Source organism: Plectropomus leopardus, chromosome 9, assembly GCF_026936395.1.
Source record: "Plectropomus leopardus strain MGB_pleo_1.0 chromosome 9, ASM2693639v1, whole genome shotgun sequence".
NCBI lineage: Eukaryota > Metazoa > Chordata > Actinopteri > Perciformes > Serranidae > Plectropomus > Plectropomus leopardus.
Genome location: NC_142184.1, coordinates 10,986,008 through 11,008,261, shown reverse-complemented (window position 1 = coordinate 11,008,261; position 22,254 = coordinate 10,986,008). Strand labels below are relative to the sequence as shown.

Below are 22,254 nucleotides of genomic sequence, written 5' to 3'. Positions count from 1 at the left end.
GTTTTGATTTTGAAGCATATCTCTAAGAGTATCCTGAAATTAATAATGTATTCAATTAATTGCAATTTATGAAATGCTGCAATATTCATGCACATTTTAAATCCAAACATTAAACAGCTCCAGCCACATTTATTTGCTGAATTGAGGCATTGAAGCTAAATGTTTCTGTATGAGTATTCAGAGTTATTATGTCAAAATTATTTGACTGCTTTTCCTTTTATACGTTGCCACCTTAAGCGTACCGCCTTAAAAGAGCAGAGCCAGGCCGTGTGGATCCGCCTCTTCAGTGCCTGCAGGGGGCGTGAGCTCATGGTGCATGATGAAGGGAGGGTAGTGAGGAGGGGGGGTTGCTCGTGCCTGTGCATGTGTAGTTATGCAATGACATAGGCTTGTGTTTGTGTGTGTATCAGTGTGTGTGTGTGTGTGTGTGACTGCTTTAATCCTCTTGAGTGGTGTAATGCAGGCAGACAGATTCTCAGGGATAGACGTCGAGGTAGAGACACAAATACATAGAAACCACAGACTGCGTGTGTATACGCTGTAAATACATACGGCCGTACACATACATACATCACACACGCATATCTCGTGGAGAGCCTGTCTGATGTGTTCACTTGCTGCAGCACTGCACTGTGATTGGTCCTGACACAAGCATGCATGTGTTTGGTTACTGTTTGAGATGAGAGAGCTGCAGGGAGGCAGTGAGACAGGTGTGCGACGGTATGACTGTTGGCCTGCGTGACAGATTGCCAAGTCACACCAACAACAACAACACGCAGGTGGACTGGTTCTGCACATGAAAACATACCTGAGCTCTTGTTTTCGCACCACAATTCAACAGGGTGGTGATTATTTCATGTTTTTTTTCTATGTAGTTGGTACCTCTCATCTCAGTTGTATCAAACATCAACATTCCTGATGGCAAAACTTGAAAATTGAGTGTTTTTCTGGCGTTTATAAACCATGAGCTGACCCGAGTTGTGTTGCTAGTATACAGATGCTATAGGCAGGTGCATGTGGTGAAAGGACGCCTCAGAGCGACTGATGACTGAGGCTCTTTGTCCCTGTCTCTGTGGCTGAGAGCCATGACACAAAGAAGACTCTGTACTGAGGGAATTCATTAACGCTAATTTGGTGCTGGGTAAAAAGTACACAGGCTGAATCTCAGCACAAGAAGTGAGGATAGATTGTATGATGTTTATATTTGCTGTAATGTGTCCTACAACGACACAGTGTGCAATAATCTGCATTATTACATATACTTATAAAAATAGCTGCAATGCTCTTTTAAATAACAATCTGTAGCAAGTTCACATGTGGCACTCACATCTTCAACAATGTAAGACAGTGTTCATTGTGAAATCCAGATAGTTTAAGTAAACGATGGAAACCCATTTACATCAAGAGAATAATTCTTTCATTAGTCTCAATTTCAGTTTTTCACAGCCTGTCATCTTTGTCTGCCAGGGAAATAGATACTCGAGAAGAAATACTAAAAATATGTATGAGGCTGAGTCAAACGAAGTCCGCTGAAGTCCAGTTTATTTGAATTTGTAGCTCATACTTTTGACGTACTATGAGTTTATTTAGTCTGTCACAACAAAGTTTTTTTTTCTTCTCTGCAGGAATGGGCTTCATTATAAACATTAAGGCAGGCTATGGAAACCCATTTAATTACATCAAAGAAGTACATGAGTGTCTTCACAAAATAAGATGAGAAAATGAGACTAATACAAGAGTGTCTGTTTGGATAATTTCTCTTCATTTCTCTCTTGTTTAAAGCTGAATGTGCCAAACCAGTATGCTACTGACAAGTCTAGATAAAACCTAATACTAGCTATAGCTTGTGCACATTTACTAAATTTAACATAGCTGAACCTATGCATTTGCATAAAAGATATTTAGCCACACTTCTGCCAAATGAAGTGGAAGAACTCCTAATCCGGTCACCTTTAAAAGGTACTTTACCCCCTAAATGACCATTTGTACATCAATTACTCAACCTGTGTTACATAGATGTCATAAAGAAGAATTTTGGTTTTCATGCATGCCTATACAGTGAATGAAGAATCCAAAAACAGAGAAAATTCATTGTGAATTAAAGCCATAGAGACCCACATTTAACAAACAGCAAAACTATAACAGAACATTTTTTCCCCACAAACCCTCACACAACTCCTACAGTATAATCCAAGTCTCATTTGTCCTCTTGTATGCTCAGTTAACGTGCATTTTCACTAAAGTCTAGATTGTTTTTTTTAAGGGTTTGGTTATGCAAGTTTTTTATTGGTATTTATTAGATATTTAACATTTTGATTAGCACTGGGGCACTTTTATCATTTCATCTCTTGTCTTCTTGTCATGTATTATCTGGTATGTTGTCTGTGATGTCTGAAACAGTGTCAATAGATGCCTTTTACTTTCTACTGCAAACCAAATCTACCTCCAGGTAGAAATAAAGAGACCTAGACCTGAACAACTTACAATTTAAAACAGCATAAACAGGGCATGTGCACAGACAGTTCATGTGGCAGTGTTTGAAATAGCAATGCGTTGGCTGAAATGTGTGAAGTACTGAGGAGTGATGTTTTGATATGGTTTTGCTGTATTTAAAATGCCGATCCCTTCCGATTCGTCAAGACTTTTCTCTGTTTTTGGATTATTTCCTCACCGTTTTATTCCAAAATTTAACGTTATACAGGGTGAGAGATTTGGACACAAAAGGTCATTTGAGGGATGAAATATTCCTTTAAGAAGCTCTTAATTTAAAGCAATAGTCTGACATTTCAGGGAAATATGCTTCGCAATGGCAGGCTCAAACGATTGATACTGCTCACATATCTGCATGTTAAATGTGAAGCTACAGTCAGCAGCTGGTTAGCATAGCTTAGGACAAACAAGGCAGATTTGAGCATGGTATCAATCCTCTCATCGTAATCTCTGCAAGATTGTTTTCACTTTGAAGCGTATGACCATGCTGAATTTTTGTGACCCTCTGCCTTGAGCCTCAGTGGGTATAGAGCAGCTTTGCTACAACTTCTGAGACAAATTTTCCTGTAAAACCTTGGTGACACAAATCTAATTTCCATGGTTTCAGTGTTTACTCTGTGGGGTTTCAAAAGTCACACAAGACAAAGAGAAGAGTAAAAGTTTTTGGTTGCAGGTTGAAAATCTATCAGAGCAGACATGAGGGTGTTGTCCGTACCTCCCAGAAGCTGTCCATAGTGTCGTCACTTCCCGCACATTCATCGTAGGAGCCAGACATTTTCCTGGATGTGGCAAATCACTCTAATGACTAAACCTGTTCTCTGCAGCAGAGCTGGGTTCCTCATGCACTGAAAGACAAAAGGAGAACAATGTGACTAAAAATTACACAAATACAGGGACAAAGAAGTACAATGGATGTGCACAAGCAGACATCAGAAGGCCAAACACTGAAAAGCAACTTAGCAATTTTTCCCTGGCAACTGGAGGAAACCTTTCAGTGTTCAGTGGGCTTTTATTTGAGACGTTTATAATAATGAGATAAAAATAGTCTTCTTCACCATGCATACAGCGCCGTGCCCTGAGGAGTGAAACGGGGCATCTTATATTGGCGTGTCCTAGAAAAAATACCAGAGAGAGTGGAGCATCACGGCCATCACACAGCTCTGACCCTGAATCCTTGCACCGTGCAAATACTCATTCATCTGACACATTACATCTGAGAAAGATAAAAACACACGTATGCTACACATACTACACTGTGTGTAGCAGCCCTGAGTGCACCTTGGGTGTAAAAATAGAATCTTGCAATTGCCACTACTATTTCTATTACTACTTATATTACAATTGTCAATATATCCAGCCAGATCTGTCCTTCCTGGCTGCATTACAGTCAAGATGGCAGCAAAGATAACAAAAATTGGAGCATATTTGTCTTACTTTATTGTATCATAACAAATTGGGTATCAAATTAATCTGCAGATGCTTCGGTTCGAAATGAGATGAAATATTTCCATTAAAGTCAGTTTTTGAGCCACAACAAAGGCTTAATTGTGGCATGCAACAAATTGGGTAAAGTTTGCTGCTTTTAGCTGAGATGAGTTCCAAAAAAACTTGCAGCCCCTACCAACCAGTTAAGAGGAGTAGGGAGTCAGCAGTTAATGATTGAATAAAACTATCAATAAAGCAGATGTACATAAAAGATTAGGCTGATTAGTCCAGTAGTTTCTAGTTTGTGAGATTAGCTGCAGACAGAAAGAAACAAACACTCAACAGCCAAATGCATCATCCCCTCCAGGATCGTAGGCAAAGATAAAAAAAGAGATTTTCAAATCAAAATTCCCCCAAATTCTCTAATACATTTGTTTTCTGATTAAATTTAAGGCCAAAAAGAACTGTGTGATTGCAACCCTGAAATAACTACACTGAAACAAGATCAACACACTTATTTTTACACCTATGGATGTCCTTTAATGATGTGGTTTAATCACCTCTTACTTGATAACCCCTACAGAACAGAGTTCCTGCTGGATTTCCTCCAGCGTTTAAGGTGATTTATATTTATTTGTTTGACGTCTGGTCGATATCTGACCACCATGGTTAAAACAGAAGAGACTGCAAGATGCTTTAACAGTATTGAACTCAGTTTGAAGCCTAATCTATTTTGCTCACATGACTAATGGCTTTCCCCTGACAGAGAGCTCTTCATTGCAGTGCAGCAACCAATATGACAATACAATATGTTGTACGTGTCTAATAATAAGGAGGCTCTGTTGATAGTGACATGATGTCCTGGTCTTAACAATTAAATGCAGCTGATTGTGGTTATTATCTACTTCTGCACACGGCCCAACAAAATTTTATTATAGCTTTTAATTAAAATGATAACGAGTTTTTTTGTAAACGTTTTTAAGAGCACAGTGCAATAATTGATTGATTCTTAGTATGCACGGTCCAAATTAAGCGTTAGTTAAGCGGGCTAGATAGAGGTCAGTGCAAATGAAGGATGACTCGTGGCCATTTCAGATTACAAGCTGAGTCTGCAGTCTTCACTTTGCTGCAGCACAAGGAATATTTTGTTCAAATATTACCAGCACTCTCCATGCTCCATCCTTCAACTTCCTTCTGCAGTCAAGTGCAAACTCATTCCTGCAACATCCTTCATCCTGGAATGAGTCATGAAAAATGACTCTCTGCGTTAAGCTCAATTTAAACCGGCCTGACCTCACTTCCTTACACAGAATGTAACAACATAATCGTCCTTGTGAGGAAAAAGGAGAAACTACAAGGTCAGCTTATGATCAGAAAGTATTTTTAGTCGCAGTTAACACACTCCGTTTTCACTCAGGAACGACTCATCAAAAATGTTATCGGGGGAACATTAGTACCCAGTGTGATTGGTTCTGTTTTCAGCTGCAGAACAGCCCATCTATTCGTGCTCGCTCAGTGTTTCCACAGAACATTGACCGATTCAGCCAAGCTGTGTTTTATCAAAAGGCCTCGGTTAGTGCTCATAACACCAGTCTGTGGGGCTCCTAACAGGCCAGGCTTTCAGACACTGGCTATTTCAAGAGTGCACAACACAAAAGACCAGAGACCAGAGACCAAAGAACTATTACATGATTTGGCAACTTTTCTCTCAGTGTCTGAGTCAGAGGCATCTCCAGCCTTTCAGTCACACTGGGATCAGAAGCAAAATATTCTTCTGGTAATTCACCTTTTTTTTCTGAAAAGAGGAGTAAAAAAGTTATGTCTACCCTTCTGCCATATTGATTATTATATTTTTTTTGCTGAACATAGAGGATTAATAAAGATTTTGCTCTCCAAAAATTGACAGATGATATCCAATCCAGACCTATAAATCTCGATCATTATCTACAGAGTACAGTACAGCCAATATAGACATGACAAAATCTAAGTTTATATGAACACACTTTTACATGTTTATACAAAAACTCCGGCAAAGATCTCCTCTGTATCCCTCCGTCACTTTATTGTAGGTCTGCATGAATTGTTTGAAGCTTCATTCATGATATTCAGATCCTTCATTCTGACTAACACAGTTGCAGATAAAGATTAGGCTACACTCGTATTATTAGAATTATACTCTTTGTAAAGATTGTGTGATTCATTCATTTCCAATAACTCCAGAGTGCTGTTAAGTCCCAAATCTTTTCCACAATTCACAACATGTTTTATTTGACGAAGTATTCTGCTTCAATCCATATGTTTGGTCTTTAGTTGGACTAGCCCGTACACTTTAATGCTTCAATAGTAGCCATGTTAATGGACATCCATTAACATGGAACGCTTCATTTTTTAAATTTGTTTTTTCACCAGTAAATTGGTGGAGGAAACTGAACTTACTATCACCCCCCGTACCAGGTGTTTTGTTGAAGCATTGGATATTTGCAGGTAGTATCACTGAAGCTCTCAAGCCTCCAAAACGGTATTTGGGACAGCCCTAGCATTGAGCCTTTAAAAGCAACATTTTTACTTTTGTCAAAATACTTTTTGCTCTCAAAGACAGAGGCATGCCACAGGCTATTTTTTGTCATATCACTGCAATCTTTTTTTTTAATGTTTTGTTGTATTGCACTAAGAACTAAAAAGTAGAGACTTGGAAAAACGATTTATTCTAAATTGCCCATTACATTTGTTTTATGCTTAAATTAAGTTTTAAAAAAAAAGGAATCGTGTATTTGCAATCCTGAAATAGAACAGAAATACAAACACTGAAACAAGACCAACACAGCTATATTTACACCTATAAATGTCCTTAAATGATGTAGTTTAATCACCTCTTACTTTAAAAACCCTACAGAGGACACAAAGGGAGGCACGCAGCTGTGACCACAGGGCGGTTTTGCATTAATATAACAGCACCAATAATCATATTTACTCATTAAAAAGAAGTTGACTGAATAAAAGGAGACTCACTCATTTAGTCTGATGAGTACTTTTATTCAAATTAAGGGTTTTGTTCATAGATTGTTTAGAGTTTATCATCTAAAGCTTCATTCGTTGGGACAAGCTCTGAGTAACACCCTTCTTGAAAATGGGGACACGGGAAGACCCCTTTCTGCCAATCCACACAACACCAAAGTGATACATTAGCCACCCTCCTAACCTGCCCGATAAATTCAAGAGCTGGCATCAATGAAAATAATTTATAACAATAAGGAGACATTCGATTACCACACTGACCTCTGCTGATGAAATGGACTCAACCCCTACATCACCAAACTATTCTCCCTGTCCACACATAGAGGACATACTGCCTCCACTCAAAGTAAGAGCTGTGTAAAGGAATGGTGACTCTTTGGAAAAGACTCTCACTCGTTTTAATCGATAGAATTAGTTCAGGAGATAGATACCACTCACACAAAGCCTGTCTGCGTTTAAAGGTAACAAAAGCTGCCAACCAGCACCTCTAAAACTCACTAATTAACACACTGTTCATTTAATTTAGTTGTTGTTTAATCAGTACAAAAACCAAAGTGTAAAAACAAGTTTTGATAGCTTCATATTGGCCGTGCAGACATGAGTGTGGTATTGATCCTCTTATCTAGAACTTGGCAAGAAAGCAAATAAGCCCATTTCCCAACATGCTGCGCTATTCCTTTTTTTAATAAAAGCATTTTGGGAAATTTCCCAGTCGGACTCCCCATTGAGGACGATATTCTTTTGACAGATGGATGTGGTGAGCAGATGCTTTCTAACATGTATGTACATATGTAACCAGTAGGTGATTTGTTGATTTTAGGGCTGTCAAACAATTCATTTTTTTAATCGCGAGTAATCACAGAATTTCTATAGTCAATCGCAATTTAACCTAACTTTGGAGCATTACTCAGCCCCCTTACTGAGAGGCTACCATTACATGGTTGGTAACATTGATTTCACTTAGCCTTGTAGATTTATATGATACCAGTATCATCACTCTAGCTTTAAATCAGAAAGATGGAAAATGTTGGACAGCGATTAATGTGATTTAAAAAAAAAAACTGACCTTGTTAATTACAGACTTTAATTGCATCGTGATCAACATGTTAAAGCTGACAGTCCTAGTACATTTGTAACAGGAAGGACTGACTATTTGTAAGTCATCCTTTTACCATCTAATGTCTAAATTGCGTTATGATTCAGTGAGTCAGTCATATGAAATATTATATTTTCTGTGCCCTCAGACATACGTTTGAACTGTTAGTGTGAAGAATTAACATGATGTTTATTCTTAATGTAAAGCTCAGCTTTTGTTGTCCAATTTCTCTTTTCAGAATGCGCCATGTAAAATTACTTTTCCTCTGACTTACTTGTTTCTGTGACTGTTCATTCACGCATGTGTGTATCTCACTTGTCTTTGATTGGCTGTGTAACATGATGTGACATAATTCAATGTATGCAACTGGTCTTTCATTCGCTTAAGCAGTGCTACAACTGCTATGCAGGTTAAAATAGAAATGCTCCGTCATAACTGAGTAGTTCTCATCATTAAATGGTTGTAAGTCTGGATCTGGATGGTACATTGTAAAACTGACTTCCCCTTCTGGGATAAAGAAAGTTGTTTGAACTGAAGTGGAACAGCACAAGAGTCCAGATCCAAGGGATGGAGAAGGATGGCAGGTTAACAAGGTTGTTTTGCTAACAAGGGGGATGGCCTTCACCCTCAAATTACCCACTTTGTCAAACCACTGGAATCAACACTTGTAAATCCACTTGCAATGATATGTGCAGGTGTAGATAAGTCAAACAAACTGGCTCATACCACTTTCTGTTGTTCTGTGTTTATTCAGTTTGCATTCACTAAACAGGAAAAATTCCAAAAAGCACATTTGCTCAGCTATGATGACAATCATGCGTTTACTTGATGAGATTAGTCTGAGGATCTCTCCTCTGTAAACACAGACACAATAATTTAAACAGCACACGTTTGAGACACCATCTGTCTCAAATCCATACCTTGTAGGTAAAAATATTAGTTAAAGAAATGTTTGAGGAAAAAACTCACTAACGAGTCATATGACACAAAAACATGACTACGTGATAAAAGAAGGCCTCATGCAGCTAAGCAGCCCCAAAGTAGCATGTCTTAATCTCAACAACAAACAAACACCATTGGTCCAGCTACCTGTCCATCAGTCCAGCCCTCCAATTAGCTTTTGCATCCGTGACTACACACCTGGTGACATAAAAGTCAGTTAATCTGCGGCACAATGCCAGAATCCCAGCTCACTACGAAAATTGATGCATGCAGAGGCTTAATTTAACCAAAACTCACACACTTAAACCAACACACGCTTGATGGCATCTAGAAAGCACTTGGATTAAGACGATAATTCCCAGTGGTCTGTAGCATGGATGATTATATGTAAGCTGAAAAGACAATGGGTGAGGAAGCTTTAAATTTGTGCAAAGACAATATGGAAATTGAAGTCATCATCTTAAATTCACTGGACTAAACAAAGGAGACAGAATAAACCACAGAGATGTGTCAGTTTTGGTCCATTATTGGAGACTGTCGTGTGTCACATGAGATAGATAACCATGAGGAGTAGGAGTGGTAAGCATTTTGTAGAAAGGGGCCTTATACTTATAGATATTGAGGTCAATCCACCTCTATGACTGTGAACACACCTCCCATTCTCCACTGTATTAACTGGTAAGGAAATCAGAGTAAAGACAGAACACTATTTCTAATATTACTCAGGTTTTAGTTGAACAAATTTGAAATAAATGGGCCAGAATAATGAATTGGGCTGCAAAAAACCCCCCCAAAATATTGCATACAGTAAGTAAAATATATTAAAAAAAATAACAGCTGGTCTGTACGAGACACAGTCATCAATTTGGATTACTCTCTCTTTTTGAAACTGTTAACTGCCCACTCACTGACCACAACACTCGCTGCTGTCAAAGTGATCCCTTTTGTTACTGAAAGTCTTTTAGGAGTCTGTTGTGACTGCAGAGGCGGCGTTGTTGCCTCCAGCTGACAAAATACTATAATTCAAACTTTTGCACATTTCTAAGTAAACACTGCTCTGCACATGCACTTACCACGGTTAGCTCCATCATTAAAAATAGAAAAAAAAAACAATCCCAAAATTGAAAATACAACTCCCTTAAAAGATTCCCGGCAGATGTATGATTTGTAGTCCAAATGTGTCCTTTCAGACTCTTACTAATGTCTTGCAAATATTATTTTTGCAGCTTTGACCTCTGTGGCCAAAGTGGACCCAGAGCGGACGATAAGTCTGACCAAACCAGCATGTCTCAGAGGCTGAGGGATAATCCTGCAGTGTGCCACTTGAATAGCTTTAGAGGGGGAGGGTGCTTGTGAGGAAGCAGAGCAAAGACATGGATAAGACGAATGAGACAGAGATACAAAAAGTGGAGAGAGACATGTTGATATGAACCTGTAATTACATTATTCACTGACATGATAGCAGTACACAGGAATGTTTGTTTCTGCATGGTGACACATGCATTAGAGTTTGTGCAGAGGGGACACATTACAAAGACACTTCACTCCTGTGACTTGAGTTCACAGCAGCAACAACATTCAACTACGTGCTGCAGGTTCCTGATGAACATGAATGCTTTCAAGAGAGTTAAAGAGAGCCCCTGAGCCAGGTGAGACAAATGTTCTTGACACAGTCAGATGGTCCAGCGCTGGCAAACCTTTCAAAGCACTGAATGGGAACCACAACAAACACGTAAGCTTGTTACTGTAAGAAGATTTCAGAGAGATGAACTAACTTTACTCCAGCACACTACCAGGCTCACTGTGTTCTGACTGATTAGACAACAGCAATTCAAAGACGATGCTGACCTAATTTAGTTATTTATTCCCCCTCTCTTTATTCACGTAATCAGATGCACTTAAACTTTAAGGTTTAGGACGATATTGGCAGAAATGGAAGATAATATAATAAGTATGTTTTCTTTAGTGTATAATCAACTGAAAATAAAACGTTGCTTAGAAAGAGCTGTTTCTAAATGCACAGGGAGCAGGTACTTGTCTATGAAGATTGCCATGTTGCACCACCATGTTTCTGCTGTATCCCAGAATGTACAAACTAAACACCAGCTCTAGATAGGGCCATCCGAATTTTCGAGTCAGCCACTGTAGTTAGCAGCCCCTCTGCAACAAGTGTTAGAAAAAAACTTTTTATATTCAGTTGCTTTATTTATTGTTTTTACCTGTTTAAATCACTGGGTCAGTGTGTTTTGAAGAGAAAATTGCAGATAATTCTGCTCCTGATAAAAAACCACCTGAATGTCTGGATTTTAAGTTACTGGACACATTAGCAGGGGCTTTGCTAGCAGCCTGTCTAAGACATGCTAACCAGCGTTGGATTTGTAAAATAAAACTGCTTTATTCAGTGTTTTAACTTGTTTTAATCATCCCTATATTAATCCTTATAATAATCCTTATATTTTGGAGAGGACAAGATCTTTGCAGCTATTTGGATTACTGTCAAAACCTCCTGAAAGTCTGGATCAGAACAAAGGTGAGCACACATTAGTAGCTGATGGGTTCGCAGCCCGTTTCCAAAATGCCAAACAGCGTCGAAAAAACATAGATGTGTAACAAGAAAGTGCTTTATTCAGTGATTTATTCTGTTTGTTATAGAGAGGAAAGGAACTCTGTGGATAACTCAGCTCCTGGTAAAAAACTCCTGAAAAATAAACACTGAAGGAATTCTAACCAGGAGAATTTTCAGCTGGTTGCAATCTGCAATCTTGACCAGAAGATGCCACTAAATCCCCCTAAATCTTACACACTGTTCCTTTAAAATGAATCTGGCATGTCAAACATTTTAAGAAGTAACTTAATTTAAAGCTCTCAGTTGATGCTTTAATATATAGTTTGTTTACGATGCATTCTGGCTGTTTGAGGATGTTTGATAAGCACAGCATGTCCTCCTCTTCGACTGACTGAGTAAAGGAGGACACACAAGGGGAAAGACGGAGGGAGGTCTTTCATTGAGATACGGGCAAGGAGAGAGTGACAGAAAGAAACCGAGCGAGACAACAGCGGCAGGAAGGCGAGGGGGAGATAAAGATTGAGATGGAGGCAGGCCAGGGAGGGACGTGACAGGAGAGGTAGGGGAGGCACGACAGCTGGGATGAGGTGCAGGCAGTAAGCTCAGGCCACAGCATGGAGCTGCTCAGACAGCCAGACCGTTCCTGAGCAGAATAGAGGAGAGCCATGGGGCCAGAACGGCAGCTGAACACATCAGGACAGAGATGTGATTCATCTCACGGTGCAGCGCAGAATAAGCAGGCTGTTGGATGTTGCCAGGAGACAGAGCTGCCTTGTGCAGACTTCACACACGCTGTAACAGCCCAGGCCGTCATTAAGCTGACCATGTGACCGGCGCTTTAGACAGCAGCAAGAAGGCTGGTTGGGTGACGCAATGTCAGCTGTCCATCCCATAATCAACAGACGTCCTCCAGAATGTGCATGCACCAACAAACACGGGAGGGGAACTTGTGAAGTATGAGCGCAAAACAGGGACCAAAGAGGAGAGACTATTTCCAAAAAGATGCCACAATCTGAGCGAGATAAAAGAGTGCAGATAGAGAAAGAGGGGAAGTGAGGGAAACCCAGTGAGGGTGGAGGGTGTTGTGTTATTCATCAGCTGAACGTGTTTGCCGTGAGTCTTTTTCTCTGCTTGCTGAGGCATAGAGAAGGAGAGTCAAATCTGAATGGATTTGTTGATCCAAATAGGGAGTCTGCAACCAAATTTAGGGAGAAAACCTAACCACATCTCCTCTCTCTCCTATATCAGCTAACTTTAGCTGAGACAACAGAGGAAAGCCCCTGAAACAGAAGTATATGTAGACAGATTGTTTTTTTTTTTTTTTTAACATTTATTTGTTAAAGGTGACCTATTGATTTCATTTTTTGTTTTACACTTGTATTTTGGATTTCAAATACTTTATTTATATACTTTCTAAACTTTATTTTTCACATGATATCTGTGCTGGAACACTTGCATTCACCCTCTGTCTGAGACACTCGTTTTTGGGTCTGACTCTGTAAGCGCCCCTCCAAAAAGTCTCCATAGAAAAGGATTTCTGTATCTCTGCACCATCACAGAGGTTGGGGACTAACCCTAACTGCCTCTGACTCTGACAGATTGACATAAAAAAGTACTAGCCAATCACAGCATATAGTAGTGTTGTAAAAAATGGATATTTATCAATACTTAACAATTCTGAAAATTTAAAACAGTTTTAGTATTCATTTTCCGCTGTATCGATGCACCAGCACCCTCTCTAGAGCCTCGCTGTCTTGTAATGTTTACTACAGTCATTCTGCTGTTCTCTGCTGCTAACCGGGAAAATACAAGTCGCTGTCATGTTGTAGCCTTTTTATACTGCGTATATATATATATATATATATATATATATATATATATATATATATATATATATATATATATGTGTGTGTGTGTGTGTGTGTGTGTGTGTGTGTGTGTCAGTTTTTCCCCACAGCATCAAAAATGGTACCATGGTATCATATATCTTATATTGTATAGTAGTAGTAGCCAATCACAGTACGTTATGGCACTGGGCAAACACTCTTGGGAGAAAAAAAGCACAGGGAATAACTGTAACAGAGCATATTGGCACTTTCTACAGAGAAAAATCATAAGTAAATGCTTCTAAACCAAAATCTTCACAACCAGACATGTTCCCGTAGGAATATGATCTGAAATCATTCTGAAATTAATCACAACCAAAATTGTGTTTCCCTGAGGTTAACATGTAGCTACTTATAGCAGTGTAGGCTCTGTATGTAAACACTCGCAGTCAACTGTGCATTGAGCAGATGAGCATATAAATCATAAAGTCACGATGTTGCACACAGGGATTTCTTTTACAAACATTTAGCTCATTATTTTAAACTTTGGGCTTGTATGAACATCCTACAATTTAACATGATATATTTGACAGACAATAAGGCAAAGCAAAATAGGTTCCCTTTAAGAATCATTGCGATTAGCAGAACAAGTAGAAAATCAATATAAGCAAGGACAAAAAGTGTGCTACCCATGTGGCTTTCCGCAGTAAGGAAATAATCACTCACAGCACTTGGGTATATTTAGTTTCACCACTGCATACTTGAATAAGATGAGGGTGGCACTCTTATAACCTGCAGCAAGACGTCACTTCCAATCTGTCTCCAACATCAAACTCAGACATTCTGCAGATTAATATTTCTTCATAACAACAGAAGAGGAACTGATCAAATATACATTCCAGTCAGATTTATAATGTCAGGTATTTTGACGAAGAATCCCCATCCAAAGAGGCCTGTGCAGTGCCGGCTAGCTGTGTGTTTCATGATTTCAAGCAAACAAGCGCAGGATGACTCAGCTATCTGATTATGAATGCCTCCAGAGGTGCTCTGAGTGCACAAGAATCAAGTTTCTACATCCCTGTTTGGTCTTTGCATTTGAGCGTGTGTGAGAGTGAGAGAGGGGTGCTTTCCTGTGGCCTATTTTCAATCAATATCCACTTTTTTTAGCTGTGTGAGTTAGCCAGGTGTGCCACTGTTCATCTAACAATCACACACAAATTCGTCAGCACTGGGATGTAAATAACAAAAAAACACATTAATATTATATGTCATGGATTTCTGTGGGGAAATGTTCTCTTCCTCCTCTACCACCCGCCAGGGAGGTCAGAGGTCATGGTCAGCTGCAGGTCATATGGAGCTGGTAGGGATTGTCATCTGACAGCTCACAAAACAGTTTGTACGCTGATTCAATCTCCAATGTCTCGTTTGATACAAGGACTATCCAATGACAGCAGAGCGCTGAGGTAATGCACTGCCACAATGAAACATCCTCTTAGAGTAACTGTTGCAAACTAAATGTAAACAAAGACTAGGTATGTGCAATGTCATTTAACACTGAAATAAAAATCAACTCAATTAAAAAAACAACATGAGCTCGTCAAGCTTGTTTCTTAAGCAGTTTATCAAAATAATGTAATAATAACACAAGACTTTGGATTTTTTTATAACATTATATTGATGGAAAGACTGTTTTTCTGCAGAAATGGAAGAAACCTGGAATTGAACAGATAAAACCTGTGGACAAACGTCTAAACTGGGGACAGTGGCTATGAATCGGATTGACGTACACAATAATTATCATTTAACTTCATTATACTGTGCATGTTATTATTTTGGTGCTGTGCCTTATAATCATGGACCAATTTTATAAAATCATGGTGTACATGCTTATTTCTTAAAAAATTGAATAAAATAATCTTTTTTTGTTTTGTTTTTTCAATTGAATTTTTCTTAAAGAGAGTGAGCACAATCAAATTAACAAATGACCCACAAGATATTTAAAATGAAAATCCTAACAGGAAAAAGAACAAATGTTGTCTCCCACTAGAACATCTGACTATGTAATAGTTGCCAGGACAAAATAATAATAAATCAAATGGGCACTGACAATTTTTTTTTGTTGTATTGTTCATTTCTACATCCATGGATGCATTACTTCCGTTATTATGTTGTGAATACTTTTAAAATATGCATTTAAAGAACACTATGTAATACTATACTTAGTGTATTATGTAATACACTAATGCTTAATGAATGGATGGTTAAGGCACAAAAAGCACTTGGTTATGTGTAGGAAAAGGCTTAAAATACCTTGTTTTTGGGGCAAAATCCCTGCTGAAAATGCAGGGATGTCTGGGAAAAAAACAACAACTACAAGTTGTGCCACAATCCCAGCTGGAAAAACAGCAATGGGTATTTATACAACACCCATATTTGGTACAAATAAGGCTGCTGATAGCACTGGAATGGCTCACTAAAACACATCTGATTTTGTTGTTTGTTAACTCATGTACGACGTCACATGAAATGCCAACATTTTATTCAGAGGACTGAGCTAGAAATAAATAATCACAAAATGACTTTGGTTTTAGATCTTTGGCTCAGAGATGCAGAAATGTTTGGGCATGAATGGGCCTTTTTCAAGTTTAAAACCACAATAATATGAAAACAGCCAACCTATACACTCCATGCAGGAATGATCACTGAATGAAAGTCAACACAGCCATTCAAACAGCTCTATTAGGCTGTAATGAGCAGCATGTTAATGTTGGCATGGTAACACACTCACAGTGACACAGTGTTAACATGTTTCGTTGTTAACATTTGGTAATCAGCACAAACACGAAGTAAAGGTTAAGTTAATGGGAATGTCATTAGTTTTGCACTTTGATGATGAAGTGAGATGTTAGAGGGTAACCAAAGTCATTGCAATTCATCCTGAGGCGAAAATAATTATCTGCACTAAATTTCATGGAAAAACAATGAATAGCTGAGGAGATATCTCAGAAAAGACCAAAGTGGTGGAACAACCAACACTGCCATGCCAAAAGTCACAAAGAAACACACCTACAGACAAAAATGTGGAGTCTTACCCATTAACTAAGTGACATTCCTGACACAGCGTTATAAAAGTTTTGTCCTTCCCTTATCATAACTTGCAAAAGTCAGATTTTATGTTATTGTGCTCCCGTAAATCTAAATACTGTAACACCTCTTAAAACAATGCAAGTATATAATTTTACATTACTGCCTGCTTTAACTATCAGTGAGAGGCTGTAAAACGCCTACTACGAATTTAATGAGGCCCTCAGCCAGATCAATCAATGAGCCATTGTAGTGATGACACGACTCACTGTCTCTCTAACCTTGTTAACAACTATCACTACAAATTAGACACTGTGCAGATATAACTGTAACTCTGTAACTGACTCTGTAACTACATGGCTGTTTTCAGTTTTATTGAGAATGTGTGATTTCCAAAACAGTTGTTAGAAGCAGCGATAGTACAGTGGGTGGTGTCTGCTCATCCAACCAGGTCTAAGGAGGGCTCACCTCACAGTGAAAGAGATTATTTAACATCTATTATACTTGAAAAATAAGGTCCTACAGAGGATTGAATGGGAGGTGTCATAATGTTTCAGTTGTCCAGGGATCCAGAGGTAAACGTTATATTTAATATCTGCTGAGACACAATGAGGTTACTGGCTGCTGGAACATTTCCAAACTCTTGGACGGGCATGAAACTCCCTGTTCAACCATAAAATTCCAAAAAAGGCATTGAAGATATTTGAATAGTCACAGATACAATACTAAAAACTTTTGTGCCTCATGCACATTCTCATCAGCTCGCATTAGGACATCCTGGTACTTTTTAGATAAGCTAGCAAATTGTGACCTGAAAAATTGTCTAACAAGCCTTTTAAAACCTGTGTCAACATCACTTCTCTTTTCCTGCGCTCAGATGCCTTTCAAGTATTTAACTCGGAGCAAACTGGTTTGATTTCTTTCAGAAACATGAAAACAAAAAGCAATGAGCAACTAGGCAAGAAATGTCACACAAATTATAAGAAATTAGTAGCAGCATGAAACACTGCTGTGCCCAAGAACAGCCTCACAGCGCCACTAGCATGGCTGCCCTTGTTTCGATACATTCAACATCAATTACAACATGATTTCTTGAAAAAAATAAATGTAAAATGTAAAATTATCCATGAGAAACGCATATTTCGCGTATTGAAATCTTGAATTTGTCCACACAGCTACCCTACTGATCTGCCCATGCCAGACACTTTGTGAGGATATGTACCAAAAATCCCTTTTTAAACAGTGAGAGATCCCCGGCAGCAGGAAACAAACAGAAGGACAGAGAGAGACTATTGAATGGATGGTCACTGGACCCCTCTACAAATTTGGTTTTTGAGCAGAAACATACATTTTGGGGCAGCACCTATAAACACACACAAACACTTGCGACTGAGATTTAACACGCCGTCCCGAGCGCTGCTGCAGTGGTTATGTAACTATCAAGCCTCATGCCACAAGCCTCCTGGTGACAGCGTGGCGAAGACAGGGGGAAAAAACGGCCGGGGGAGGGCAGCGAGAGACGGACAAGAGAGGCAGAGCAGAGTGGAGGAGGGGGAGACAGACATATTGTGATGGGTGGTGATGAAGGAATGGACTGCAGACATGCAGCAGCAGCTGTGAGATGGAGCAGAAAGGATGGAGGCTCTGGTTCCAGTCCAGTTTTTCCCGATATCACAGAAAGAGGGAGCAGGGTAAGGGAGGGAGTAAATGAGCAAGGCAACAGTCAATCTGGGAATGCTGCTCTTTCCGCCTTCTTACTGTTTAGCTGCCTGATGCTGCACTGAATACTGATGAGCTACCTACAAACGCACTGCCTGAACATGTAAACATGAATTTATGAGACGAGAGGAGAGTGGGAGGTGGAGTTACTGAAAAGAAGAGAGCACCGCTGATTATTTTAACTAAAAAGGGTTATGCAGTGTATATCTCACTGGTTGCCCCCATCAACAGCCGAACTTAAATGCATTTTCATTTACCGAAAACAGCCCCGAGGCTTGTTAGTAACAGCTTTTGGTTCACTTTCCAGAGTAATGGCTATACATGTAACTTCTAAATGAAATGTTTTCATACTGACTACGAAAGCCAGTCGGAGACTCAGTGTTCCCGATAATAAAATGTATCTTTGCTTCTAGTCTCTATGTGGGAGGGAAGAGAGAAGGGGCTGCTTACACAGCAAAATAAAAATCTCCTATCAGCTGCTTTCACTTTGTTTTTAAAAGGTAATAAAAAGCTTCAAAAAACATTTTCCAAAAAATAGTTCACCGACACCATCTTGGTTTAGCTTGCTTGCATGCTAATATATGCTCACTCACTCTTTAAATATATGTGCAGTCATCAGAAGAAAATGTTGGCGTTGTATGTTTCTGCATATCAATGTACTGTTCAAAACCAAGAAACAACATAACCTTTTTTTGTTTTAGTTTTTTTTGCAAGAAATTGGTGGCATTTTCAGCTGTGATTGTGCTGCTCATAGCAGGTGTTTTATCTTAACCTAACCATAACCAAGTGTTTTTTTTTCCAAACATAACCACATGTTAACCACAGTGTTGATGAAACTTAAAGTTTCAAAATATCCACTTCATGACCATGTATAAATGTTACATTTCTTTGGTTTTGAGAAACATACAATGCCAGCATTTATTCTGCTGACTGGGTTGTAAATACTGACCACCAACATGGTGACAAGATACCGCCCTCAAAGTGCCGCCCACGAGTCAATATATTAAAAAAAGTCAAATGGTGTGTCGGATATAGTATCAGTGCAATAAATATTTCCTTGATACAGGTAAATGAACCACTGAGACCTCTCAGGTCTTCTGGGACAGGTCTGCTTTGTGTCCCCAAAGTCAAGAGCTTACATGGAGAAGCAGCATATATTTTGTATGCACTACATAACTGAAACAAACTCCCAGAAAACAGCAGGTCTGCTGAAGGCCGAAGACTTTTCTGTTTGCTGCTGCCTTTTTAAATATCAAATATTCACTCATTCCTTACACTGCACTGTAAAATGTATTCTTGTATTTTATAACTGTCTCAATATATTTTATTTTGTTCCTCTGACTCCTTGTCTTTTTATCTGTATGAAATATCCATTTACGACGTATTTCTTTTGCACGTCTCAATGCTTTTTGAGCACAGTGCAGATGACTATACTTTTACATGCTAATGTTTTTTTTTTTTAATCTGTTGACATAGTTGTCTGTTTACTTTTCTGACAAATGCTGAACAGTACGTGACAAATTTCGTAAAGGACTAATAAATATCTATGCCTATCTATGTAATGCCATTCACTCCTAGCATGCATGCTCACTTACAAATTCTTGCTGTCCTTGTCTGTGGCCAACAATTGAGACACCAGCTGTTCTTTCAGCTGATCACAGTTAATCAATAGCACAGTGACACACTTTCACTGTAAGCCTATCATCTTGCTGCTTCTTCTTTTAAATATGACTCTCTTCCTTTAGTGCGTTTATGCTGCAGTTGCGTACACCCTCCACATCCCCATCATCACCTAGTCTTTGCATATTTATCATATTTATCAGTCTGAGAAGAGTCATCAGCCACCAACAACAGTGTCTGAACTCCAGACGCCCCTCAATTACAAAATCTCCCTCTGGAGTCTAAGTCTTTCTGTCAAATCTTAATGATCCCATTACCTGTTAAGCCGTACACCTGTAATCTGTAATAATTATCTTTACTTCATTCACCTGTCTCTCCTGATTGAAATATGATCATGATAACAGGAACCTGACAGGAGAACACAAGCAACAACACCAGAGATGCGTCAACTGAATGCCCAGACTATAATCACCTTACATCCCTATTTATACTCACCTATAATACCCAGAGGCCATTTGGGTAGCGTAACTGACTGTGTGCCCAGTGACAGGCCTGCAGACCTGAGACTCAAATCAGACCCGAATTGCAAAAATACAGACTGGTCTCTCACTTGCAATCTTTTGCAATGAGAGTCAACTAGCAAAAAACACACAATGTGACAGCTTGAAGACACAACCTAAACTCAAGACTATATCATACTTGGAGTTGGCAAATACCTGTAGTGTCTATTTGAAGCACACTTGAGAGCAGCCATTGCCAATTTGGCTTTGAGTGTGGTGGATGGATATGCCTAATCAGGAGCCAAACTAGTGCTGCTGGTTGTTAAATAAAGAAGGAAGAAAAATAAATAAGTCTGGTGTAAATGTTTCCATGTGGGGATTGGCTAAACAGCCTGAAGGCATAAACAAGCCAACGAGTCCCAACTGGCACGAAGAGGAAACAGTGAGCAACTCGAAATCTGACTCTAAGAATTTAGAATATCACAATCCTACTTTCCAAATGTTTATAGTCCATGCAGCAAAGTGTGGCTGACAGATAAGAAATCAATTGAATTAAGTGACTGGATTTATTTGACTGCATGCTCTTTAAAAATTAGTACTCACTGTGCTGCTACCACAAGATTGTTAACTCTACTTCCTTTTCCTACACAGAGCTGTTTTTATTATAGCACATCATTACAGATGTATTATCACATCAAAGACATGCTTCTTGATTTATGATTGAAATAATCGTGACTGGATAAAGACTTTGGAATAAAGACATTACTAGACTAGGTAATATGTTTTGTGATTATTAAAAAATGCCGTGTTGATATGATTAAAATGTGGAATCAAATTGGTACATCTTCTCCTTAATTAGGGGTCCAAGCAGCACAATTCACTGCTGGAGCCATGTTGCTTTTGTTCTTATTATCTCCTTCTTTCTTCTACTTATTACAATTTTTCTTTTTAAAAGTGTTTGTACAGACAAAACCGTGGGATGAAAACTCACAAAATTGACAGGTGGTTTGCAAATTCCACCTTCATTTAAGGGACGTAAAATGGTGCTTACTGACCTCAAGATGGCGCTGTAAGAGCCAAGTTTACATTTTCACATTTCTCATCTCGAAAACAAAGCATGGAAGTGCAGTACTTGCAATCTACCTGGACAATGCCACTTACTGCTTTAATTAGATATTTCAAAATAAATAATTGAAAATTAAGGATCCTCTGATCTAATGAGCCATTTTCTAAATCTAAAAAGTGAGAACACAAACATTTCTGCAAAAGAAAATATCAGCACTGTATTTGTGGACAAACGGTGTAGCTGAGGCCAGAGAGTAAAGCACAAAATATTGTCTGGACATGACTAACAGGTACAATATTGCTGCTGGCGAAAATATTTCCTTTGTGGGCTCTTAAGTTCCTGCTCAGCCTTTGAGTACACTTTGTTTATTTTCTGACCCAGCTTCCTCTCACAGTACAAACTGCACAGGATCCCTGGAGAAGCCTCACTGAACTGGGCCATCGTGTTCTGATGAGCCTTCTTGCATATACAGACAACAGGCTGTGCTTATCAAACAGCTGCTTAACCTCCCTGCTGCTGCGCTGAGGTGCTGCTGCCATAACGCACACACAACAAAGATATCAAACCGGGAAATCAATAATCACTCCTGAGATATTCTCTCCAGTGAGAAAACGAGATCTGCTCTTAGGGAGGAAATACAATTCCTGATAAAACCTCTAAAAGCAAAAGTTAGGTGAATTATTAAGAGCGTTTAAATGTTATTGCAACCTGAAGAGAATACAGATCAGTGGATACGATCACTAGAGAGCTGAAATGCAACCCTTAAGTAGTGCTGTAATCCTACACGTAATGTTAATCATGCAGTGCACGCTCATGCACTGAGTAGACCACACGAAGAACAATTCAATATAAAAGTCTAATTATAAATGCCTACCATGTCACAAACTAACCTTTTGTGAATACTG

General features: G+C 39.0%; 1 protein-coding gene across 3 annotated transcripts in view; it reads right to left on the bottom strand.

The window, feature by feature from the left end:
* Window positions 1–22,254, bottom strand: part of LOC121947553 (protein kinase C and casein kinase substrate in neurons protein 1-like) — a 46,968-nt gene that overhangs the window by 14,334 nt on the left and 10,380 nt on the right. For 2 of the 3 annotated variants that reach the window (XM_042492645.2, XM_042492646.2), the window contains exon 3: window positions 3,206–3,335. In XM_042492645.2, the coding sequence (XP_042348579.1) occupies window positions 3,206–3,265 (60 nt within the window). In that variant the 5' untranslated portion in view covers window positions 3,266–3,335. Of the gene's footprint in view, window positions 1–3,205; window positions 3,336–10,041; window positions 10,257–22,254 lie in introns of those variants that run through there. The other variant, XM_042492648.2, reaches the window with a different exon arrangement.